Source organism: Syzygium oleosum, unplaced genomic scaffold, assembly GCF_021117445.2.
Source record: "Syzygium oleosum isolate NSW1041296 unplaced genomic scaffold, Sole_v2.1 Sole_v2.50, whole genome shotgun sequence".
In the NCBI taxonomy this organism is placed as follows: Eukaryota; Viridiplantae; Streptophyta; class Magnoliopsida; order Myrtales; family Myrtaceae; genus Syzygium; species Syzygium oleosum.
In genome coordinates, this window is record NW_026607534.1 from 1,236,322 (window position 1) to 1,263,039 (window position 26,718).

The window sequence follows — 26,718 nt, forward strand, 5'->3', positions numbered from 1 at the left end:
GGGAAAATGGCAGAAGTTGAAGACCTTGTGTCAAAGGAAGAAGAGAGAGAATAAAAGGCTACATTAAGATGTGATAATTGGTAACAATGACAAGAGAATTAGAAATGTTACATTAAGAAGATGAATATATTATTATCTTAATGAAGATAATTATGGTAGGCACTAATAGGGCATTCGGCTAAGGAGACAAAGAGAATGAAAATTGATATGAATAAATGAAATAATTTAGCATAGATTAAGGAAACAGTTAATTAGGAATGGTCATAATGGCAAATTTTCAAGTCCACAGGCAAAAATGATAGAGAATAAAAACAAACTTGGGTTAAAGAAAGAGATTAAAAAATGCTGACTTGGCAATAGATTAACTTGCTAAGGTTCCTTGAATGGCTAGAGTTTCTTCAAAAGTTTATGTTTTTCATTTATATAAACGAAATTGAGTTCAAGAAAAAGACTAAAACTGCGAAGTTAGCAATAGATTAGAGGTTGCTAAGATTGGTTATAATGGATAGAATTCCTTAAGAAGTTGTCCGTTTATATACTAGCAAATGTGAGCGCGCATTGCGTGAAATTAATATTTGAAAGATTAAGTTTATGACAAAATATTTAAATTATCTATTAGTGAGAGTAGATTATTGATAAAAAAAAAATACGCAATACAAAGAAGTTGTATTGATGGAAAAAAAAAATTGAAAATTGAAATCTTTTTAAGAAGGTTGTTGTAGGATAGAAAATGTCCAAATTTTATTATTAAAAATGTGAAATAAAATAAAATTATGAATTTACACACTCGTCCATGGACACAATATTTTTAAAATAAGTAACTAAAAATATTTAGGGGAAGAAAAAAACAATTGAGATATCTCTCTTCATTTTATATTGTACTATATATATAAGTAGGATAGATGGATATTGGAATATCACAAAAAAAATGTAGTATTTAATAGATAGGGGTTGGGCTAGGCCTGAATCAGCTAGATCAAACTTGTGAGCCTTGTTGATTTGGATTGGGCCCATAGTATATCTTAAATGAGAGGATAATGACACAAATAGTATAATGTAGTACCTGAACTTTTAATTTATTTAATATAGTCCCTGAACTTTAACCTAATGTTCAATGTGATCTCTGAACTTTTAATTAGTCCCTAAACTATATGAAAATGTTCAATATAGTCCTTTAAATTCAAGAAGTACATTGAACATGTATCAAAAGTCCAAGGACCACATCGAACGAATTAAAAATTCAACCAAATTGCACATTAAGCTAAAGTTCATGGACCACATTGAACAAATTAAAAGTTCAAGGACCATATTGCACATAGGGCTTAAATTCATGGATCATTTGTGTCATTTTCCCTTTAATGAGAAATGGACTAGTAAATGTTCAATCAAAGTGGTTACTCTCCGAAAGCATTAGTACATGATCCTCGAAAGATTATTGGTAATTTGCTAAAAGTGTTGGTAAATCTGACGGGAAGGGAAGAAAGACTTCGTTGAATTATGAATCTCAGTCCGTTGGTAAGTTTCTTTTAATACATTAGATTGTACGTTTTAGAAAATGTCGTGATTGGTAAAAGTTTCTACAAGCTTTCTAAAATATTTATAATTTGATTGAACATTGATAAATTTATGTTCAAGTCGGTCACTTATCAACAAGTAAGGGCGCGAATGGTAACCATTCTGCTCCAGAAATCAAATTCTTGCCAGAAATTGATTTCCGGAATTCTTGCTAGAAATTGATTTTTGGAAGAGAAATCTGTTTGATAAAACATGACTAATTCTGCTCCAGAAATTGATTTCTGGAACAGAAATCTATTTTTATTTTTTTTATTTTTTTGGGCACCTCAAAAAAAATAAATTTCACTCAAAGTGGGTGCCTAAAGGTATTCTAAGCCATTTTGTGAAGTTTTGAAATTTTTTATTTTTTGATTTTTTTGGGCACCTCAAAAAAATTCAATTTCACTCAAAGTGGGTGCCCAAAGGTATTCTATGCCATTTTGTGAAATTTTGGAATTTTTGATTTTTTGATTTTTTTGGCACCTCAAAAAAATTAAATTTCACTCAAAGTGGGTGCCCAAAGGTATTCTAAGCCATTCTGTGAAGTTTTGAAATTTTTGATTTTTTTATATTTTTTGAAAAAAATTCACCAAATTTCCTATTTTCTCGAAATCTGACTTTTTTTATTTTCTGAAAATTTTTATGAATTTTTCTGAAATTTTTCAATTTTTATGCATTTTCTGAAAAAAAAAATTTAGTAAGAAAAAAAGAGAAAATAGGGAGAATGCATTCTGGAAGAAAGAAGTTACAAAAAGTAGCTTCTCTTTTTCTTGCCCAAAATTCATTCTGGAATAAAAAATGCATTCTGGAATCAAGAATGGATTCTGGAATCAAGTATTTTTAACAAACGCATTTTTATTCAAGAATGCAAAAATTACTCTAGAATGCATTCCGGAAATTTTTTAACAAACGCATTTCTGTTCCGGAATGCATTATGGAGCAGAATTTCTACTCCAGAATGGATTCCATGCGCGCCCTAATTGACCAAGCACTTTGGCGGTCACCCAATCCAAACATAATATTTACTAATACGTAAAAAAATCAATCATTTATCTAAGGCTCCATTTCTTTCGCTAAAATGAATGATTTGAAAAATACTTTCCTAAAAAAATCACTTGTATCGCCTAAAAAAATTGAATGAATGTAAAAAATTTTCATAGTTCACAAATATTTTTAGAAATATATTGTTGTTAGTGATGAGAATATTTTCCATTGACTAAATATTTCAATCGATTATTTTCAAAAAAATATTTTTCAAATTATTTATTTTTCTGCGAAACAAATGAAGCTTAAGTCCGTTGTTTAAGTCCAACTCATGAAACTTGGTTGCTAAGGCACTTGAGGCCCCATTTCATAATTTTGTTCGTAAGCAAACTCGTCCAAAAGCTCCAAAGCTCTCATTTTGAAAGACTCTCTCGATTTTTGGGGAAAGTGTCAGGAAAGTCATAAACCTTTTGTATTTGTGCCAATTTAGTCATAAACCTTGTTTTGGTGTCAATTGAGTCATAAACCCTTTATCTTTGTATCAATTCAATCCTTCTGACTAAATTTGGCCGGATGTTGTTGACATGGGCATTGATCGGCCTACGTTGCACTGTCGACGCTGACGTGGATAATTTTTAATAATATTTTTTCGATTTTTTCTTTTTTTTCCTTCTTTTCTTTTTCTTCTTCTTCTTTCTTGTACCTTTGGCTAGTAACCGAACACCGACCACCGGCCGGCCATGGCCGGCTACCTAGCCTCGCCTGGGTGAGGCTGTCGTCGCCCGCCACAAGCGAGGCCAGGCCGACCCTCGCTTGAGCAAGGGCATGCCCGGCAAGGGCTCCCCTCACCAGATTTGGCGAGGAGCCAGCCCTCGCCTAGGCTATGGTGGCCTCGCTGAGCGTCGCCTAGGGGAAGGCGACGCTTAGCGAGGATACCGTAGCCTGGGCGAGGGCCGGTCTCACCAGATTTGGCCTGGGCAAGCCCCCGCGAGGGCTCCCCTCCCCAGATCTGGAGAGGCTGGCCCTCGCCCAAGCCATGGCAGCCTCGCGGGGCGTCGTCTTTGGCTAGGGCGAGGCCGACCATCACCAAGGCTTGCCCTCACCCAAGCGAGGATCGATCGGGCCTCGCTTGTGGCGGGAAACGGCGGCCTCGTCTGAGCAACGGTGGCCTCGCCCAAGTGAGGCGAAGCGGCTAGCTACCGGCCAAAGGTAGAAGAAAGGAGGAAAACAAACAGAAAAGTAGGAAAAAAAGAAAAAAAAATTAGATATTAAAAATCGAAAAAATATTAAAATATTATTAAAATTTGTCTAGTCAACGCCGATGGTGCCACGTAGACCGGCCAATATCCATGTCAGCAATATTTGGACAAAATTAGTCGAAAAAACTGAATTGGCACAAAGACAAAAGGTTTAGAACCAATTGGCATAAAAAAATATTAAAAACTAGATTGACACCAATGTAAAAGGTTTAGGACTTTCCTAACACTTTCCCCTAGATTTTTTGCGTGTTCTCTCGGAAGCGGATCAGCCTAACTGAAGGTCAGTCCTGATGCCTTCACTCTTCAAATTTTGAATAGAAGCCATGCTAATTGCTAGGTCGTTATAATGCTAATTTCAAATCTTAGTTTCTAATATACGTCATCATGCTGCCCGATTGGCAATAGAAATCACGCACGTTCCTAGGCTATCATCATGCCGAATTCAAAACTCGAGAATGAAAACATGTCGTAATGCTACCGAAATCAAGTAATGCTTGTTGCTAGGATGTCGAAATGACAAAATTGAATCTTACATCTAAATTAGGCCGATATGCTGCCAAATTCGAATTGCCTCGCTAGAATGTATGTTGTTTCTGTTGTTGATTATATGAACTCTACAGTTGTGGAGGTTGATATAAGATGGTTGAATATTCGACATGCTAGAATAGACCTCTTATTTGCAATCCAACCCTTAAGATGTGACATCGAAGGGATTGAACTTGGGCGTATAGCTATGGTGATGCGACGGGAGGTTAATGACCAATAGACATGATTCGAGTTAACGAACTGCGGCCCCGTGCATGCAAATCATCATTATATCGTTCAAAAATTCAATTTCAAAACGTGACTCCACACAAATTTCAAAATTATACTAACGCGTTTCTACATGTCATGTCACATAAACACATTGAACACATCAAACATAATCAATTGATGCGTTGCTCATGCGATATTTGCTTGTCACGTCATTACGCATGTTATTCAGTTAATGCCACAGTGGATTGTCACATCAGTATGCACGTGTCTTATTAAAATGCTACGTCATTTTGCATGTCATTCACACATATCATATTTGATTGCCACGTCAGCATGCATGTCATTCACACATGTTTGTCGTCTTTGATTTCCATGTCACATGCATGTCATTCGTATGTCATATTCGATTACCACATTATCAAGGATGCCACTCGCTTATCCTATAGCATATTCAATTGCCATGCCATTCACTCATAGCATATTCAAATCCTACATCAATATGTATGTCATTCATGCATATTATATTCGATTACCATTCGTGTGTATGTCATATTTGAGATGCATGTTACACTCAAATGTCATGTTTAATCATTGCATATTCGATCATTATGTCACATCGCTCTCAACTTCCAAGTCACTGTTCAATTACTGTGCTCGATTTTGATCCTCTAACACGATATGCGATGTCAAATCTTATCTCACACATTTATGAGGCCACCCAATACACAAGATGAAGCGATCTTTCCTCCTAATCGTGTATTGGTCAAAAATTCAATTTTCATGCTTTTTCTTAAGGAAAATGCATTATAAATGTGAATTAGTACTTAATCAAAGAGCTATCGTACCTAAGGGCCGTCGTGGGATGCTAATCCATCCCTCAAGTAACCTTAGCTCGGACCTCAACCTCTGGTTAATGCATTTAAACCAATCATCTTGCACATGTCACCTAGAACGTTTATTTTTGCTAAAACTACTTATGCGCTCTGGGTTAAATAAAATCAGGGTGAGCGGTTTCAAGGTTGGGCTGGTCCAATCATAGAACCCGAAACTTACCCGCACATGGTCGGTTTCCAGATTTTGGACTTTGGAACCGACCCTGCTTGTCCGAACCGGTTTCAAGGTCAATCCCGACAACCTTTCGATTTTTTTTTTTTTGGGTTTATTCCTTGAAATGACAAACTCACTCTTTTAAAGTACATATCTATCAACACCCAATATTTAGAACCACCATACTTAGCTAGCAACAAGTGAAGAAGTCAAGAAATCATTCACAATGGACATCTATTTTGATTTAAGAAAGATAATATACGCAAGCCCAATTATCGAAGGAAAACTTCATTTCTTCTTCCATATATCCAGAAGGAGATTCTGTGTATGATTCAGTGACTATTTCCATTGTCAGCAGCGACATGACGATGCAGGTGTGTTGGCAATCCTCTCCCCAACGACCATTGAGCGCCGGGCGTGGCGGCTCGAGTTGATTGCTTTATGTCACAATCTGGATTCGATGCTCTTCTTTTCCTTTCGTCTTGGCAACGACACTACAAATACCTAAATTTTTTGTCCATTTTCCATCGAGTATGTAATCATTTTTCTTTTAATCTAATACCTCAGCTTTGTAAACGTGGGTTAAATGATACCCTTTGTGAAAATCACCGCGGGAAAATGTCAACTTGGACACTAATGTCGTTAAATAGCCATTAACTATCCATATTGGCATCTAGTATAGCCTCTTGAAATGATGTCGCTAACAGATCCATATTGGATAGCTAAATTAAACCAAGTGGGCACCGTCTTGCTCCTCATCACCCGCTACATAAATGGAGATGGCATAATTTTTGCTAAGTGAGCAAGCCATATTACTAATTGTGCTTAAAATTTGCCAAGTAAGTGAGTCGTATCAACAAAATTACATGACATGTCAACTTATTTAACCGAGCCCTCGCATTGAGTTAAATTTGAAAAATTGAGGTACTTGATTGAACAAAAAAATGTTTAGGTGCTCGATTGTGAAAAGAACATAAATTGAGGTACTTCATTACCCCATTTTTATTTTAAAGCCCTAAATGACTTAGCTAGATTTCGAGCTCTGACTTGATCACTGATTAGCAAAATCTCTGACACAAAAGGTGATCTTAAACGGCATTTGACTAAGGAACTCTTAGGGCCCGTTTGGCAACTTGTCAAATAGTAAAAATTTCTGTTCTTTTGTTCCAATAATTAGTTTGGGAACAGAAATCCGTTTGTTAAATTTTTTTTGCCGGGCACAATTTTGCAAAAAATTGTTCCCAGAATCAGTTTTGGAACAGAATCAAGAAGCAAAAAAAAGTAGTTTCTTGATTCTGAAACAATTTTTCCATTTCTGATTCTTCTTGATTTTTTTCTTTTTTTTGGTTTGTTATTGTTCTTCGGCTTGCCGCTCGCCGGCCGCCGGCGACTGGCCACAAGCCAGGGTCGGCGAGGGCAGCTCACGACCATGACGGCGAGGCCTCGCCCAGCCAAGGCGAGGCCGACCTCGCCGGCCCTGGCCTGTGGCCAATCGTCGGCGCCGGCGATCGGCCATGACCAATGAAGGGAAGGGAAAGAATGAAAAAAAAGAAGAAAAAAAAGAAAGAAATATTAAAAATTTCAAAATACTATTAAAATATTATTAATAAAATGAAATTTTGTGTAGTTACCAAACACATTTCTGTTCTTTTTTCTATTCTAAGAATAGAAATTTTGGGCAGGTACTGTGCGTATGGTAACGTTTCTATTTCTGGGAACAATTTTTTTTCAGAAATAGTGTTTTCTATTTCTATTTCCCGGAAGAGTTTCGAGCAAAATAATGCGTTTGGTAAGCTGACAAAATTTCTATTCTGAATAGAAAAAGAAGAAATGCGTTTAGTAAGCGCACAAAATTTCTATTCCCAATTTTTGCATTCAAATCTATATCTTTTATTTAACTATAAGTACAAGTTATAAGTGAAAAAAATCAATAAGCATGATTTATTGGTTTGTCTAATCCTTTTTACGGGTTTAAAACCCCTCTTAATCTCTAAACTAAGGAATCTTCAAAAATACCACTTGGGCACCTCAAAAATTTAAATTTCACTCAAAGTGGGTGGCGCGGGTATTCTAAGCCATTATGTGAATTTTTTTATATTTTTTGGGGTAAAATTTATTAAAATTTTTTACTTTCCCTAAATCTGTTTCTTTTTTTTTCCGAAAATTTTTTATGAAATTTTTTAATTTTTTCAATTTTGGAATTTTGCAAATATTTAAGGGTTTTCTGAGTTTTTCTGATTTTTATGGATTTTCTGAGAATTTTTTGATTTATATGAATTTTGGGAATTTTTAATTTTCTAATTTTTATGGGATTTTTCTGAAATTTTTCTAATTTTTATGAATTTTCGGAATTTTTTAATTTATTCATAGCCATTATGTGAATTTTTTATTTTTGTTTTTTTTTGGGGAAAAGTTTATTAAAACTTTTCACTTTCCCGAAATTTGTCTCTTTTTATTTTCCGAAAGCTTTTTATGAATTTTTTTTAATTTTTTCAATTTCGGAATTTTTCAAATTTTTATGGGTTTTATGAGTTTTTCTGAGAATTTTTCTGATTTTTATGAATTTTTGGAATTTTTTCATTTTTTATAAATTTAATTAATTTTTTATAATTTTTTTATTATTTCCGCCGAGAATGGACCGGACCATTGCTTTGAGACGGTTTGCGGGCGACGGAGGATGGAGGAGGAGCGAGGTCGCGACTTGAGGACTTGACCTTTCTATTTCTATTTCTATTTCTAGGAACAAATAAGTATATTTTTTCTACTTCTTATTTCTGCTCCAAATCTATTTCTTGGCCACTTTTCTATTCCAGGAAATAGAAAAATAAAATAATCAAATGGATTCTGTTCTTTTTGTTCAGGAAGAAGAACAAAAAATAGAGAAACAAGCGTTACCAAACGCGCCAATGCCTTCAAATGCTTAGAAATTATTTTTGGGTACGGAATAAAAAAGAATCATTTCTGAGCAGAATCAGTTTTCGAGTACAGAATCGTTGTCATGCGCCCCCTTACTGTCTCTTATACCAATTGACAAAGAACGTATATTGCTCTAATGCCAAACCATTTTGGCCCCATGAATTTCGAGCCGGGTTGCTTCTTCAAGCTCCCAGTCTTTTATTTGCATCCCAATTGGTATTGGGTGGGGATGTTGAGTGGAGATGTATGATTATACATGTTCCCATTTCCAGAAACAATCCAGTCGTCTTCTCCAATTCTTGGTTTTGTTCAATCTTTCTCTTTCTAGAAAAATGGTAGGACAAGTCTTAGAACTCGTAATTTTTGTGAAATTGAGTCCTAAAAGCTTACTCCATTCCTCTAAATCCTGAAACTTGCAATTTGATGCACTCTAGTCATTTTGCACTATGCAAATCGTGTTCTTTTAGGGGTTGAGATGGTAAAAAGGGAGCCGACGAGGAAAATAAGCTTAGCGGCGAGAGACGAGACATACTTTATAATTGATGCATTTCTTCACCATCAGATGATGAGAAACAAGGTTAAGACAACGTTGTTGGCTTATGACAACGTGGTAAACCATTCCAATGAGGTTTTTGATCTCTGTAAGAGCAGACGGGGTAATTCTTTTAGTCTGGAAACAAAACTATTTGATGCTGAACCTGAAGTTTGGAGAGATCATCACCGTATGCTCTTTGTTAGATATGTTTTTTTTTTTTGGTCAAATTATTAGATATATTCTTTATTGGAAAAATAACACAAATGGTACCTGAATTTTGACCAAATATACAATGTGGTCACCGTACCTTTAATTTGTTCAATATGATCCTTGAACTTTGGCCCGATTTACAATGTGATTCCTAAACTTTTAATTTGTTGAATATGGTTCTTGAACTTTGTTATATGTTCAATTTAGTCCATGGACTATTTGTAAATATTCAATGTTGTCCTTGAACTTGAATTAATGAAATAATAATATTGTATAATTTCATATAGTCTAGGGATCAAATTGAGGGATCACATTCAACAAATTAAAAGTGTATGGACCAAATTACACATTGGGATAAAGTTTATGGATCACATTGAATAAATTAAAAATGTAAGGATCATATTTCATATTTAACTAAAGCTCAGGGACTATTTACTAATTATCCCTTCTTTATTAGATATGTTTACGAATGTCTACTTTAGGTCTCGTTAAATCGCATGTTTTGCTATGTTTTGTACTTACTATAGGTACAAGCTCACGCAAAGAAGCGGGTGACCGCCCCTATGAACAGCTATGATGAATTTGCTTATGTTATTCGGAAAAGATGGAACAAAGACAGGTGACGTCCAATGAGGCACGCCACTTTAAGATATTCTGTGCTTGCCTCCTTCCTAGCCTATACAGCCTATTCAGGATAGCCAACCAGCTGATGAAGCTAATGTTTGAGGATGTTGTGAGGTAGGGCATGAGCTCATGCCGAGACATAATACTCCATCGTGATATAAAATAATTCATGTCACCAAATAACATATATAATATTTTTCCAAATTGAACAATTTATAATGATTATTATAATTTAATTTGAGTTGTATATCTTAAGTGAATAATTCACGCATATTTATTATTTTTTTGGTCCACCGTTCAAACGTATCAAATTGAAAGCCAAATCAGCAAAGTTTGTTAACTTGAATTAATGAAAAGATATCATGAACATTTACATATAATCTGGATAAAAAATTAAACATGTACCAGAAATTCATGGACTACATTGCACGTTAAGTTAAAATTCAAGGATTATATTGAACAAATTAAAAGTTCAGAGATGACATTACACGTTAGGTCAAAGTTCAGAATCATTAGTTTTGTCATTTTTCCTAAAGTATAAACATTAAGAAATTTGAAATGTACGAGAGACAAATGCAATTTTAAAATAAATTAAATTCTAATTTAATGATGCGAATTGGTAATTGGATTCGAACACGGGCGACAGGCCGACACAGCCCGCGGCCGTAGAAAAAGTCGATGTAACAAGACAAATGGATCTCCACATCTGTCGTACCAAGCGTTGCCGTAAACGAAGTACAAATAGACGGGACCATGTTCGCATCTTGTTTCAAGCCCAACGTAGCATCTGCTTTAGGTCCCAAGTCCAACGTCGTCTTCTCCCGCTGCGCTCAGATTTCGTCGAAGGTATCGAACTGAATTCACTCCCATCTTTGTCGTGTCGTCCTCTGCTGAAGCTGAATCTGTCTTCGAACTGCTGCGATCGAACGTCGGACGAGAAGTTCTTTTGTGTTTCTTCCGCTGAGACCGGGTGTCTTTCGCAGATGTCCAATCGACTGTCTTTTTCCATCGGTCCTGCTCGTTTCGATAGAGTTCTTGGGTGGGGTGGGGGGGTGGGTGGGGGTTTTGGTCGGCGTCGGCCTGTCGGGTACTTAAATTTTGCGCTGCGCTTGGCTAGCTGATCACCCGTGATCGATACATGTGACTGGGTGACGGAGGGGTGCTGAATTTCTTGAAAAAATGAATGATTTTTGCTACCCACTGGGTGCCTGAGCTTGTGATCGGAACTTTTGATTTTGGATCGCTGTGTAGGAAAAAATCTCGTGTTTGGTTAGAATGGATGGGAAAATTCCATGTGTTGATGGCCAAAACGGTTTCTTTCTTGAAACTGCTGGTTTTAAGCGGTGGATCGTGGAGCCATTGTTGTGGGCACCACCCAAATGCATATGGTCCATCGGGTTCAAACCCATCCAGCAGATTCCTACGGTCTGGACAAATCGGGGTTTCGTACACCCGGTTGTACCCATTAAATTTTGTTTATGGTCGATGTCAACTCCCATGAAGTTTCTGCTGACTGTGAGTTGGAGGCTGTCTACGGCCACGGGCCACAAAGTTGCTGTCAATGGCAATTCGGCAGTCATTGCCATTTGCAATATTGCAACTTTGTGCTGTCGGGGTGAATTTTGGCGGTTGATGGCAACTTTTCTGGGTGTTGACGCTGCTTCTTAGCTTCGCCTGCACTTTATGTTCCATATTCTTTTTCTCTTTTATGATTCTTTGCAATAGTAAAGGTTGAAGTGTAGTAGATGCTGATCGGAAGTCTGCAGATGTCGAAGGAACTTGAGCCTTGTCACTTCGAATTAGCTTTACTTCAATGTTGGAGATTATCGAGGGGCAGTGTTGGTGGAAAAACCCGAAGGGAGATAGTGGATTTTAATTTTACTGGACATTTGTAGCTTTTAACGATTATTAGATTCCTCCTTGCTGAATACCCTTTTTTGGGTTAGAACCTTACTGAATAGTTAAGAGGCACCAAATGCTTGGAATTTGGTGTTAGTGACTTTTATCACATGTTCAGCAAAATTTTTGCATAAAATTCCATCAACTTATTCCAGAAAGCTCGTTTACACTTTTTTTTCCATTAATTTGAGCTAACCGTATGGTTGAATTTCTCTTTCTGTTTAAGTGTTTGTCATTTGAGTTACTCATTGAATTATCATGAAAATTGCCTTAGAAATTAACCGGAAGTGTAAAAATCTTTCTAGATAAATACCTAACTGTGTGGATTATGTGAGAATCAAATGTAAACTTTCTTGAATAATCCTTAAAATAAAGATACCACTTCATCCATGTGTTTTTCTATTGGTGTTTTGAGCTTTAAACTTCCACAATAGCAGCTTCAGAAGTTGTTTAATCATTTGGTGAATTTGTAAGGAAAGAAATCTTTTAATCGCTTGTAAGATCTCTTTTATTTTTTCCATTGTAGCTGCTACTGTAGTTTTGAGATGATAGACTCTTTAACTGATTATGTTTTCCTATGGAGTGCCCAGAGCAGTATTCAGATGGCTCGGTCTGCACTTGATGAGATGGCCGATTCTGGTGCTTTTCTCAGAACGGCTTCCACATTTCGTAATTTTATTTCGAGGGATCCTAGTTCACAGTTTCCAGCAGAATCTGGACGGTATCATCTTTATATATCATATGCCTGTCCGTGGGCTTCCCGATGTCTTGCGTACTTGAAGATCAAAGGACTCGACAAGGACATCAGTTTCACGGTAAATTGCATTATAGGTTTAGAGTTAAATCGGGATTAACTTTACTAAATTGGGATCTCCAAACATGTTCAGTCAGTCAAACCTCGGTGGGAGAGAACAAAGGAAAGTGATGAGCATATGGGATGGGTTTTTCCTTCTTCAGATACTGAGGAACCTGGAGCTGAACCAGATCCTCTTAATGGCGCAAAAAGTATAAGAGAGCTTTACGAGTTAGCTAGTACCAATTACTTGGGGAAGTTTACAGTCCCTGTAAGTGACCTTTTGCTGACGAGTGCTGCTATTTGTGCTTTCTTTCTTTTCAAAATCAGCATTTCTTTTTCTGATCTTTTTCATTTGTTGTCTCATCTGATGACCTTTCTTTTGGATTAGGTTCTGTGGGATAAGAAACTCAAAACAATTGTAAGCAATGAAAGCTCTGAGATCATTCGCATGTTCAACACCGAGTTCAATCACATAGCAGAGAATGCTGCTTTGGACCTATATCCTCCTCACTTGCAAACTCGTATTGATGAAACCAACGAATGGATATATGATGCCATCAATAATGGTGTCTACAAGTGTGGCTTTGCCAGGAAGCAGGGGCCTTATGATGAGGTAATTTCTCTTAGTTTGTACTTGCAAGCAAGAATTGTCATTCCATTTGTTACTTAAAGCAAGAAAGAGTAACTTAATCTTGAAAATTACACAATCCACTCTTTTAGTTTGACAAAATAATAATCATCATGTAGTTTGTTTTTCAGTTGCACTCTTTCATGTGAGACCCGTTAAAACCACTTTCTACTGATGATAAGAGCCTTCATGTCCCATAGAAAATGGCTAATTTGTTGATTAATGTGGTTCTTAGAAAATGAAATCCCCTATGCCACAGAAGCTTATAGGTCGAGGACCATTCCCTTTGAGCACTTTTTCTTCTGATAAAAACTTTGTTAGGAATTCTCCCTCCCCAGGTTCTGGTACACAAAGACCCTCGTTAGTGCCTCAGGGCAAAGCAGGACAGGTGTAAATGTCAGGTTCTTTAGTCTAATAATAAGATAGATATTTACATAAAAAGAAAAACTAGAAAATGAAATTTGACTGCCACAAATAGTCACCTCCCTCCCTTCTCGGCTTTCTAAAACACTGCTCATCATGTAAATGCTTTAAATTCCATTTGTCTGCTTCCTCTTTCCTGAATAAGAGTTCATTGGTGGTGTGGTTGTTGGTGATTTTTTAGAAAATTATGCTGGTGACACCATAAAATACAGTAAGTCCGGATTTATGAACCCAGTCGAGGGCCCTATCCCTAAGTCTGGATATATGGATCACTTCCTTAAGTCTTGGGATATGGATCCAGTTGAGGGCCCCATCCCTATTGATTTTGCAGTGCTTTCTTTTAAGAGTGGCAAGTGTCTTGTTCTTACTGCCGTTGGCAGTGGAGGGAATGGTGGTTTGTTGTGGACATGTGGAGAATGTGATGACTCAGCTAATTCCTTCGGGAGATTGTGTGCGCCCTATCATGTGATTCAGCGTGCATGCAAATGAAATATTGGGAAGTTGATTAAAAGATACAAATCATGGTGGGCATGGTGGCTGGTCGTAAGACAGTGCTCCAAGAACAAGAGAGAACTCTGGCTTTTGATGCTGAATAACAGCAACCATATTCCTAGATGACGTGTTTGCAATGCTTACCTATGTAGAGGTTTATTCAGGTGTTTGATTGGCTGGTCTAGCTAGAGAAGTGTAGAGAACTTGATTTGATTTTATGCTTCTTTTTTCCCCATTTGATTAGCTTTTGCAATTCAAGAATTAACTATCTAATTATCTCTAGTCATTGCACATGGCTGATTTTCTTTTAGAGTGTTGATTGAGTTGGCGACTGAGTCTTTAATGATGTCATGTCAGCAAAACCTTAGTGCTAAAATCTTGATCCGTCTTGTCAGGCAGGTGTATTAGTATGGTTCCTTCATAGACAGGTTTGATTGATGTGGATTGGGCTTTTTACTGTAAACACTATCTGTAGAGAAAAAGAAAAGTCAAAACTGGTCTTAATCAACATGCACTTGTTGGTTTTCTATTTAAGTGACTACCTTTAATTTCACTTGGACGGTGATTGAGACTGCTCAGGGAGAATCTTTTCTCCAGCGGCGTTGTCTAAAATTTAAATCCCTATATTGCCAGATTGCAAGGGTGGAAAAGTTTTAATTTACTCAAATCATAAGTCTAGTGATTGTACTTTTTAATGAATCTTTCTGATTAGTTGCTTCTTCTTTTTTTCAGGCTGTGAAGAAATTGTTTGATGCTCTGGACAAGTGTGAAGAAATACTTGGCAAGCAAAGATATATATGTGGCAACACACTCTCTGAAACGGACGTTCGGTTGTTTGTCACCCTGATAAGATTTGATGAGGTAGTGGCCCTTATTATTATGAGATATTTGGGAGGTTCTGGTCTTATCTTTGATTTAAACAAGCTTGCACTAAAGCTTAAAAAGCCGTATGAGACTCATTTTAGAAGAACTAGGATAATCATGTCTAGTTGAATGACTTCCCTTGTCATAGAACAAGACAAGGGAAAAGTAATCCATGATCTTTTTTTTTAAGGAAAGCTCTTTTCTTGGACCAATTGATGTCTAAATAGTGGTATGCATTGCCCATGATACTTAAAAGTTACGGGCAAGCAGTTGTGAAAGATAAGTTCGGTAAGATAATGAAAACTATACTTTTTTCTATGTTGTTTTTCAATACTCATTTTATAGTTTCTTGATAAATCATGCTATAGGAACTACCCTTATTTTCTTTTTCTTTTTTTTCTGAAAGAGAAACAAATGTACGAGCAAAGTGTATGCATATAAAAATCATTGCAGAATGCAAAAAAATAGGATGACTTTAGGTTTATGAGGATCTGCAAGCACTATCTTCTGTGAAACTCCTTCGACGATCTTTTGTCTGGATCAATTCAATCATCTTTTGACTTTGCCTCGTCTTGATGACAGGTTTATGTGGTTCATTTCAAGTGCAACAAAAAACTGCTTCATGAATACCCGAATCTGTTCAATTACACCAAGGACATTTTCCAAGTGCCCGGCATGAGTAGCACTGTCAATATGGAGCACATCAAGCAACATTATTACGGAAGCCATCCGACTATCAATCCGTTCGGTATCATCCCTTTTGGCCCCAACATCAACTACTCTTCCCCTCACGACAGAGAGAGATTTTTCTAATCAATGTTTACCTCCTGTATAGACCATTAAGATGTTGTGATGTTATTTGCAGTCTTACAGTGTCTTGAACACAATCTAATAATGGGTCGGGGACGACCCGAGGCTTCATAAGGTTTCGACATATGCGGTCCAAGCCTGTGCTGGAATGCTCCGCGATTTCCATGCTTGTATCATGTACCTTAAGCTTGTTGTGTTTATGTATGTTGTGGTATAGTACCATGGTAATGGTGCAGAATTGGTGGATTTTGTCATAGTGGTATCTTGAATTATAATGTTGGTCATATTAGCTCCATCTTGATTCTTGAATAAACATTGGTTATGCATGAATATGGTTTGCCTACTAGCCACTGTGGCCCGCAATTTATGCGGGCATGAAATGATAGGGTAACTAGTTTTCAAGTTCATGATTTGATTGGCAAAGTTATGCAAGTTCAGGCATTTGTTTTTATGGGACAAAGGGGAGATCTTAATCTAAAGTTTGACCATTGTACCAAGCCTCTAAAAATGTGTCTGCACTTTTTACTCGTGACTAATTTCACTAGTTATTTTCAATTGATGCACAAATAAATAAATTCGAGTTTTTGATCAATCGAATTATAAGAATAATGAAGTGAAATTTGAAAAAAAGTATCACATACAAAAATTTTGAAGCAGACATGTTCAGAATATAGTTGATCTAATCCCCCAACATATTAGGCAATTATAAGAAAATATCAAGTTTCCTAAGACAGATTGAAATAGAGCAACAAGCGTATTTGGATTGAGGGAAGTAGAAGGAGATGAAGGGGAACAATAACTTAGGAAAATATTTCTTTTATTTGGCTAAATGAAATTAAAGGGAAATAGAGGGAATTAGATCGGTTAGTGATATAAGGGATGAAAATTATATAATATCGGATATGGATAAGTATATACCGTCAATTTTCTCAAAAGTATGTGACAAAATTCGGTCTTAATTTGATGATATATAAAAACGGTTTTATCGCAAGTTTATACTAATTGTATGATAAATGAGAAAAAACTATAGGGTCATTCAGATTACAAGATTATGTAAAATCGCGCTTCTAGTAAATTAATTGTTTTGGAACTTCCTACTATCTAACGAGAAATCAAACGGAAAATAACTTTATACGAACTAATATATCATGATAAAATCACAACTCTAATAAATAATTAATAATTGACATGATACATCATTAATTGACTGATGAAAAGTTGTTAAATAATTTGAAAAATGAAATATTTTGTTAGTATAATTCAACAATTATTTTTATATGTGTATAATAAAATATATTTCAAAAGAATGAATACCGAGCTAAGTGGTGGTCAACAATTATTTTATACGTGTATAATAAAATATATTTCAAAAGAATGAATATTTCTCCGTAAATTCAGCGCAAGTAACGAGAGATGGAAATTTTTATAGAAAATCACGTATATACACGAACTTTACATAAAAGTACGAGTATTTTCTAACAGAGAAAATAAGAACTAACAATTTCTCCCCGGTGCATATTTTATTTTCTCCAAAAGTGAGATTAAAAGGAAGGAAATGAGACAACCGAGCATTTCATTTTCAAACTACCTATTTTATCTACAAATATGAATAACACGAAGCCTAATTTATTCTATAATCTCTTTATTTCTATTAACTTTTCTTGTTTCCATTTCCTTCCTTTCTCACTCTCTCTCTTTCTTTCTTTCTTTCTTTCTTCCTCACTTTAATATCCGGTGACTCTTCGGTTTGTAGTCCTTAACGCTCAAAAAGGGCCTAAAGCAATTTCTATTTATTGGATAACGACATTGCTAAAACTTGTGTCGATCTGTCACTTTAGTTTTAGTTTCTTTTTTGTGCATTGAAGTACCAAAATTGTGTCATCCTTCATGTTAGTCTGTTTGTTAGCTTTATTAACTTTTTAATAAATTTTCTTGTCCACTTGGCCAGTGAACCCTGTTAAAAAATACAAAAGCTATTATTTATGGTTGTAATGTCAAAATATCAAGTCGGCTCATTCATCTTTACCTTGATAGTTATAATGTGGGGTTTGTTCTTATTTTACTTGAGGGATTTGAATGACCCCCTCCCTAGGGGCCATGTCTCAATCCCAACGTGACGGATTATCCTCTCGAACTAACTTCTAATCATCGCCTCAGTAAGATCAATGAACCTAAAGAAAGAATTGAGGGTTGGGTATTTTGCATCCAAAAGGGGTGACATCAATTTGTGTTGAAAATAAACTGGAAAGTAAATGGTAAAGAGTGGGGGATCGCCTGGTAGATAAAAAGGACAAAGGGGCAGGTCATTGCACCCTTTTGTTGCCTTGTGGGCAAGGAGGTTGGCCCTTGCATAAATTTGGGCGAGGGCAATGGGCGACAGCAAAGGCCCTCGTTCGATGGTGGTCGCAATAGAGCTCGCCGACATCGAGCGCAGATAAGTTAGCCCTTGCGATCGCCAATCGAGGGTCGACTGACCCATGCTCGGTGGTGGCGAGCTTTGTTGAGGCTACCACTTAACAAGGGCCCTTGCCCTCGTCGATGGCCAGGGGAGAGGCCACCATCCTAGCTGCGACCCTGGGTAGAATTCCTGACCCTCTTCGAGATATGCGCTGCCCCCTTTTGTCCCATTTGACTCCGATCTTTTTCTCAATTATTCGATTCTTTCACATTTTTAAATTTTAATTTTTTTAATTTATAGGTTTTTTTTATGAGGTGGCGCCATTAGCATCACTCGTGCAAAATATAATAAAAAACTAATAAAAAAAATGCAGACATAGTTTTTTTGTCCCTTAAAAGCTAACAGAGCCGACAGTTGAATGCACGAGAAAAAAAGTCCGTACACCAATGTGAGGGATTGACATAAATTTTAGGGAAAATTTCAATTAAGGACCCCAAGTGGGGTCAAATTCTCAAAAGGGGTCAAAGTGAATATTGTGTCGAATAAGGCGCGAAGTCTTAATCGGTTTGAATAAGGACTGAAGTGCCCAAAATGTCTCAAATAAGGACACGGGTCTCCGTAGGCCAAAATACTGCCGCCGGCCGTGAGAAAGTTCTTTAAAACTTAGGAACATTAACTTTTTAATTTTTTTATTATTTTCTTTCTTTTTTCCTTTTCTGTTTTTGTTCTTTTCCTTTTCCTTTTTTTTTTTATTTTTTTATTTTCTTCCTCCGCCGGCCATAGCCCTCCGCGGCCCGGTGGGTCGCGCGGCTCTCGGGCGAGGCCGGCCTCACCGGTGCGAGGCGAGGTCGAGCCTCGCCGTTGTCGGCGGCCGGCCTCGCCCGATTCTGTGCGATGTTGAGCCTCGCCGTTGTCGGGCGAGGCCGGCCTCGCCCGATTGCGAGGCGAGGTCGAGCCTCACTCGGATTGCGAGCTAGGTCGAGCCTCACCGGTTGCGAGCCTCGCCCAGGCACGGCGAGGCTCGACCTAGCCGCAACTGGTGAGGCTCGACCTCGCCTGCAACTGGCGAGGCCGGCCTCGCCCGACGCCGGCAAGGGCGACCTCGCCACCCAGGAGGCGGCCTCTGCGAGGCCGGCGACTCCGCGGCGGCTATGGCCGCGGAGGAAAAAAAAAAAAAAAAAGAAAAGGAAAAGGAAAAGAACAAAACAAAAGGAAAAAAGAAAGAAAATAATAAAAAGTTAAAAGTTCTTGTTCGGCGAACATAATCTTTCTCGCCGGCAGTATTTTGTCACGAGACCTGTGTCCTTATTTGAGACATTTTGGCACTTTGATCCTTATTTGAGATCGATGAAGACTCGGCCTTATTCGACACAATGTTCACTTTGGACCCCTTTTTGAGAATTTGACCCCACTTGGGGTCCTTAATTGGAATTTTCCCTAAATTTTAGGACTCTCATAGTCGATATTTTTTTTATATTCTTTGGAGCTTTATTTATTTAGCAAAAAAAATAATTTCTTAAAAATAATTATTTATATTGTTAAAATAGTTAATTAATATTTTTTTATTATCAATAATAATTTATGTCGAATCATTTTTGATAAAAATATTTTTAATTAATTTAAAAAAAAAATAGTTTTCAAATTATCCAGACAAAGCCACGTTCCTACCGCGGGTGCGGCCATTTTGCATCTTCCATCCGTCTCCCTCGAACCAACCCCACGCGCCGCCGCGGTCCTCCGCCGCACAAAAGTCATGCCATGGAGGGTCGAGGGTGCGAGCGGCTGCACCGCGCGCTCAGCGAGTGCCACCGCCGCGTCCCGTCGGACCTCGCCCGCGCTTCCGCGTGCCGGCACCTGAACAGCGCCCTAGCCCAGTGCCTGGTGTCCGAGGCCTGCCCCGACGAGTCGGAGGCCGTCCGCAGCCTCTGCGCCAGCGGCGGCACCGCCCTCAAGCGTTCTCAGTGCCGGCAAGCGCAGCTCGATCTCTCCGTCTGTCTCGCTTCCCATCAACGCGATTGACTCTCCTCGACAACCCCAGATACCGCGATTTCCTCCTGGGTGATTTCCTCATCGACCGCAACCTGTAGTGCGATCTTGCGTTTGTGTATATTGATTACGGATGTTGCTATGATCTGATTGTCTTTGGGCAATCGTGCAATTTAAGTTGGAGTTCTGTGGAATTGATGTCTTTCACTCCATGCATTGCTGCTTGCTTACATGTTTGGTTTGAGCTTGTGACAACAATGGTCGAGTATTGATTCCTTCTTGTTGTTATTCCCAGATAGAGCAAAGCAGTCTCGCAGGGTGACTGATTAGAGGGATCTTCGTATCTTCCCATGAAGGTTGTGTTTCGGGGCTCCTGGTGAACCGTTGGGTTAGTTACTTTATATCTTGAGCATCATTGCCTCTACCATGAGCAAGAAGATTTTCCTACTCTACGAACGAGTATTAGTTTATCTTCAATGAAGGCATTTTACTGCACTTAGTTCTTTGTTTGGCTCTCCTTTGAATGATAACGCTTCCCCTGATTGGTGATGTATTGCAAAATGTGCTTACAAATAAGTTGCTTAGTAGAGATTAGTGTACTTATGTTATGCCGTCAAAAAGATTAAAAAGAGGGCCAATTAAAAGGATGATATTGCCTAGTTGGAATCGGGCATCGTTGAGTCTATAAACATTTTCGAGCTATTATTCTTGTGTTGTCAATGTCCATGTCAGTAGATGTAAAGTTTCAGTTTAAAGGCCTCGCACGATATGTTCTGTTGTCAGGACATTACCTCCCATTTCAAAACAGGACAATGTTTAAAGGACAGCTGAAAATGTAACATTTCACGTGTATGAAAATGCATAAATATTTTAGTAACTACACACTTTAGTGTCTCCTGGATTTCTTAATCTGAATCTTTATATGTGAGAAACATCTGATAGTTCTCTGATGATGGAATCTGCACCTGGGATGATTACTAAATTATGGTAGGGGGATAAAGACAGATAATTGCTTAAGTTCTTTCTTTCTTAGAATTACTTCATACTTCTAGGACTCTCGAGTTTTTAGGAGTATTCAAGTAAGACAGAAGTTGAATCGAAACAAAGGTATTAATTTATTTACTTTCAAGAATCTATGTATACTTATATTAAAGAAAATACTTAAATGAACCTCATATAGATGAAAGCCCCCATTTTGACCTGAGACATGGATGCTGATAAGGGCACATTGGACTTGGGATGTTATGCACAGTTCCTTATATTAATTTATTGAGCTTTTGGAGATGCACAGTTCCATAGATGTTATGCACATTGTGGATTCTGCAGAAAATTTCAGTTTCCATTGTCTGTGAATAGATGACAAGTATCCACAAATAGGCACAAAATTGACTGAGGAATTAATTTTCCCCACTGCCTACCTGAAGAACTTCCTTGACAGTTTCAGTTGTCTATGAACTTATAACAACTTTAGAGTCTTTGACTTCCTTGGCTGCTAGAGACAGCTTTGACAAGTTATTTAACACTGCAAAGCCTGTTAAGGAAATACTGTGCAGTGCATCTGCTTTCCATGATGCAGCTGTTGCACATGTTCTATTGCTTTTTTTGTTCCCCTCTCCTTTCCATTTTCCATAACAAAGATGAAAGAAAGGAATAGCTAAATAAAAATTAAGATGGGAAGTTTCTGCCAGAATTAAACGAAGGACTGTCCTGGATTACCTAAGTTGAATCGCAATAGCTAAATAAAAATTAAGATGGGAAGTTTCTGCCAGAATTAAATGAAGTACTGTCCTGGATTACCTAAGTTGAATTGCCGGCAACTTGGCGAAGTCCATGTACATGCTATTGGTCAGGACTGTGACACCAAATTGGAAAACATTTATATTACCCAACTTAGATGCTCACAAGACACTGGAGAGAATCTTGGAGAACTAAAAAATTTATCTCACCTTTAATTCTCACACATGCATGCACAGCAATAGAAAGTTTTGCTTTAGAATTGTTTCTTTTCTTCATAGCATATGTCCTGTTATTTCTTTCTGTCTCCTTTTGCCTGTGATTGCTACAGCCTCTGCTGGTAGATGCATTCAGCAATACATGTTTTAGAAGTGTTGCAGCAGATTAGTGTGCAGTACCATCCGCAGTGGAGATATTGGTAGTTCAACATTGTCGATATAATTTCGAGTTTGTTTATATCTCAACTATTAGTAAGGATTATAGATGTTGGGCTTCTAGAATAGTTAAAATAGGAAATCTTTTAATTTACAAACATGGAAGAGTATAGTTGGGACAAGCACCTATTGATGACTTATCTAAAATTTAGTTCCAAAGTTCTGATTTTACTGGTGTCTCTGTCAGACACCACTGTGGAGTTGCAAACCATAAAGCAGGATTCATCACTAGGAGTTGGGCTAACCAGGCACCCACTCTTCTAATTGATTTTTTTACCGTATTTATCGAAATTAAACTGTTCAGTTTGACATGGATACTGCTGAAGGTTGCCTCTGCAAAGTTTTCATGCATTTCCATGATAGGACATCACACCGTAGTTTAAATAGGAAATATGTTTTTTGAGTCTGCATCATTGGCATTGGCCTGCCTTTTCATTTTTAAAGCCTTGCACTGGATAATATTTCCTTGAGGAATTTGCTAGCACTTTTGCAGTATGCTTTTCCAAAAGTAATTTCTGGAAGCCAGTCATCAATAGTACACCATTTTCTCTCTATAATTGCAGTTTTTTGAGTAATTCTTTGTGTAGTCATTTTTGAACTGCTCACTCAGAGTTTCTCTCTTTGACTAATTGCCTATTCTTTTCCATTGCTACACTGCAGATTGTATGAGTGAGAGAAAGTGAAGGCAGCGCATTGTACATTACAGTGCTTCTATCAACCTACCTTTCGATCTTTTATGAAGAAATATTGCAGGCATATTTCTTTGGGAGGTTGCCTTTGATTTTGCACCATATTTTCCCTTGTATATATCAATTTGTAGTGTGATCTTTAGTCTTATGGTGGGTGAGTTGGGTGGCTTACGTATTTCCAGCAAACATACTTATGCATGTAACCTAGATGAAAGTCTTACTCGGGGCATACTGTTCTTGCATCATAGGTGTTGAGAAGGCATGTCCAATAATTGCCGATCAGATGAACAGTTTCAATTGAGTTAACAAGTTGTTTGTGATGCTTGTGCTTGGAAGTATATTGTTCAATACTTTGCCGAATGATGTTTCAGAGCTTGCTCCACTCTCTTCCTGGATTTAATCTTCTCATCTACTTTCTAGACAATACATAACTTGTTCCGTGGGCGCAAGAAAGCATGCGGTCGCATCAAACAGGGCGGAAGATGTCTATGACACAACAACGAAAACAACAATCTATCCAACATGTCTGTTCAGCTGATCTCCTCTTGCACAGTTGAGAGCTCTTTCATATCAATCTGCTGAAAGATCTGGATTTTCCAGGTTTTTCGTTACGTTCTCTTCACCTGTCTTCCGTTGGTCTTTCATTACTCTTTCGGATGATCTCCGTTATCGAGTCGCGTCTTCTCATTCGAGTGTGCCAAAGCCAATGAGCTTCTCTATCTTATCAATTTGTAGATACTTATTGTGGAGTGCCATCCTCACGTTTGTCCAAACATTACATCCGCTGTAATATGCTCCATTCCTGCTATATGCTCCTCATTTGGCACACATTGGGGCTTCACCAGCGGAGGACGCAATGCGAACTCCTTTCATTTCTTGTCGACTTTGTACCTTCCCGTCAGTGCCAGCAAGCCCTTACACTCCTCATTCAGGCTTTGAATGGGTCCATGGGCTTTGGGAAGTTATCTACCACACACCTGCAAACTGATAAGCGATCCGTATGCATGTTTCCACTTTGCAGATCAGAAACAGAACTCAAAAGTGTCGGTACAATTTTGCACATATATATTGGTATTTTGTATGTCGGTACAATTTTCGAATACTGTTCGCTGGGGTCGCTCGAACTACAGTAAAACAAAATGATTAAGGCATGCAACTTGCAGCAGGAGACAAGTCTCTACCAAATGAAAGGAGAAAGAAAATTGCGGCGAGACAAACACGTAGGGAAAGGCCCGTCCATTTCGCTTTTCAAGGCTCTTTTTCTCTTTTTATCTGTTGGGTGTTGTGGGGTCTGGTGTTTTGTGGACTTAAGGAAAAATGTTGAGCAGCATACTTTTCTACACCTAAAATTCCAGTTTTGGTTGAAAACACACTACGAGATATCTGCTCAATTTGACGTCGTGGGTCCGAAAGATCTTGTTGCCAAAAAGCAATGGCGATGAAACGAAAAGTTCTCCGCGTTACCTACTGTAGAGAGAGACAGCGACGGTGAAAAATGAATTTTGCTGCCGTTGATACCCGACTTTCGACGGAGTGTGGTGTGGCCGTCGATGCAGCATTAGGGGGATGGCGAACTTGATTTTGTCGTCATAGATTGCCCACGGTGGTGAAGTCAATTTTGTTGCAGAAGATCCTGTAGCGGCGAAGACAATTTCGTTGCCATCGGTTGTCAATGGAGACAGATCTATTTTAATCTCCATAGCTCACATTAGCCTGTAGGGACGAAATTACATTCGCCATATTTGATCTATTTTGACATCTTTGATTAATTTTTTTTATCTTCTCTTTTACCAATTAATTTGTTAATTTAAATTGCTCATAAATATATAATCAAGCACATGAAGATCTGCGAAATTCCATCACACTAAATATTGTAATATATGTTCCACGTGACTAGGATAAAAAAATTAAAAAACATAGTACCGCGTCTATGTTCTACACATCATTTCAACAGGGAAAAAATAAACATAGTTCCGGACATAAGCATAAAATACTCCATAGCAACAATTTCTTCATCCTCATCCTCATATTCTTCGTCCGAGCTGCTCTCCATCGAAGTCCAGTGCACGTCCAGCCAACGTGCATGCTTCGCCCCGTGTCGATCCCTCTCCAGGAGATATTTGAACCCCAGCAGATGGCACAAACGGAAATCAGATCCAGAGACAGAACCTGTTGAACGATAATCATCCCGCATTTGCTCAGTTGATGAGATAAATAGGGTGAGGAAGACGGTGCGTATGACTGTAATAACTACTAAACCATAAGATATCACCAGCAGCCTCTGGCCAGCTGATCTTGTCTTTTGGGGAAGAAGAAGTCAGCACTTGTACGTATCCATAGAATGAGGTGACAATATCTAATGAAATACACCAATCAGGAGCTTTCACGCTGATGGTCTCAGCTTACTTTCCTTTGAAAAGCTATGTTTCTTCCTGAAATACCAGGACAAGTTTCTCCGAATCTGAACAATTTGCATCATGTAATCGACATTGACAAGGAATTGCGACAAGTTGTTCATGTACCAACGAGTTACAGTTGCTTCTTAATCGAGAACAATTATCTCGGCCAAAGCACCATAGGAAATGGCATACATTATGATTAATGCATATGCTAGAAAAATACCCGCGCCGTGCTGCACGACATATATCATTTTTATCTATATGCTTTTCGTTTGTTCCCAAATAGTAAACTCACTCCTCGTTCTACTGGTACACAGTTCATGGTCTTCTTTTTTGTTCTTTCTGGGTTGAGGTGGTCTTGGCCCCTCTTGTTTATCGAAAGTTTCAATCTTTGGATCTATTTCCAATTACAGATAAAGACCTTTGAATTCTAATGAAGTTCAAACTTGTTGTATCCAACATCTGGTGAGGTCAAAGTAATAAAATTTGGGTCAAATCAAGAATAACTGTAATAGAGTTTTGAAATGTTGCCCCAACTGATTCACAGGATGTGCCAATTATGAGATTTGCAGGACATTCCGGATGAATAACAAAAGGTTTAGGACCTATCCGTGATGTCCCAATAACCTAGATCTTTGGAGTCCTAAATCTTTCTATCACTTCTTTGTTCTTTGTTTCTTGCCAACCTCCAAAGTTGCCATGTAGGCAATATCGGCTGTCGCTTAGGTAGTTTCCCGTACAAGGAACTGACTGCACTTGATGTTAGGGCTTCATTGCATTAAGTTAAAAGAATAAATAATTACTTCCAAATAAAAGAATAGAAGATGTTCTCGGCAGCTTGTCCTTATCTTGTGGGCGAGCTCCACATTTGCGTTCCTTATTTGACATCCCGGTGCTTGCATATGTTACATCCCAAATTCCCCATATATCTTTGTCTTCATGGGAGAGAAGGAATATCCTTTAGAAGTTTTATATCTTGATGATTCGGCACCCAGAAGAGAACCGAGATGAAGCCATTTACGGACATGCTTAGGTCCAAAAGAGTTGCACTATTCCCACTTCATAATAATGAAGGTTTAGGTTATAATGTTTAGATCCAAACTAATCCGACTAGAAGCATACATGTGAGGACATTTAGCACAGTACTTGATACTTTTTACCATCCCTTAAAGGATAGTTACTAGTGAGAGGACGTTAGTCATCAACACATCGATAAAGTTTCCTATTCTCGACAATGTTTACTACCAACAATGATTTTGGGTCAATTGTTAGTAGCTGTTA

General features: G+C 37.9%; 2 protein-coding genes across 3 annotated transcripts; both read left to right on the top strand.

Annotated features, from left to right (window-relative positions):
• Positions 1-10,583: 10,583 nt before the first annotated feature.
• Positions 10,584-16,127, top strand: LOC115689493 (uncharacterized). 2 transcript variants are annotated; one of them, XM_030615542.2, is made up of 6 exons: positions 10,584-10,731; positions 12,375-12,599; positions 12,672-12,848; positions 12,969-13,193; positions 14,856-14,984; positions 15,570-16,127. In XM_030615542.2, the coding sequence occupies exons 1-6, from the start codon at positions 10,639-10,641 to the stop codon at positions 15,798-15,800; spliced, it is 1,080 nt and encodes a 359-aa protein (XP_030471402.2). In that variant the 5' UTR covers positions 10,584-10,638; the 3' UTR covers positions 15,801-16,127. The 2 variants fall into 2 exon arrangements, with proteins under 2 accessions (XP_030471402.2, XP_030471405.2); XM_030615545.2 differs by having other exon boundaries at positions 10,597-10,731; positions 12,380-12,599.
• A 3,727-nt stretch (positions 16,128-19,854) lies between these two features.
• LOC115689494 (uncharacterized) lies at positions 19,855-23,373 on the top strand. The gene is made up of 3 exons (XM_056307093.1): positions 19,855-20,253; positions 20,477-20,569; positions 23,010-23,373. Exon 1 carries the CDS (start codon positions 19,954-19,956, stop codon positions 20,212-20,214), a length of 261 nt encoding a protein of 86 aa, XP_056163068.1. The 5' UTR covers positions 19,855-19,953; the 3' UTR covers positions 20,215-20,253; positions 20,477-20,569; positions 23,010-23,373.
• Positions 23,374-26,718: the final 3,345 nt, after the last annotated feature.

What these genes read in the sequence shown, in the direction of transcription:
- LOC115689493 (XM_030615542.2), top strand. Translation starts at nt 10,639, where the DNA reads ATGTTCGCATCTTGTTTCAAGCCCAACGTAGCATCTGCTTTAGGTCCC. An exon ending in TGGGGAAGTTTACAGTCCCT is followed by an intron (nt 12,849 to 12,968) that starts GTAAGTGACCTT and finishes CTTTTGGATTAG; the next exon opens with GTTCTGTGGGATAAGAAACT. An exon ending in AGCAGGGGCCTTATGATGAG is followed by an intron (nt 13,194 to 14,855) that starts GTAATTTCTCTT and finishes TCTTTTTTTCAG; the next exon opens with GCTGTGAAGAAATTGTTTGA.
- LOC115689494 (XM_056307093.1), top strand. Translation starts at nt 19,954, where the DNA reads ATGGAGGGTCGAGGGTGCGAGCGGCTGCACCGCGCGCTCAGCGAGTGC.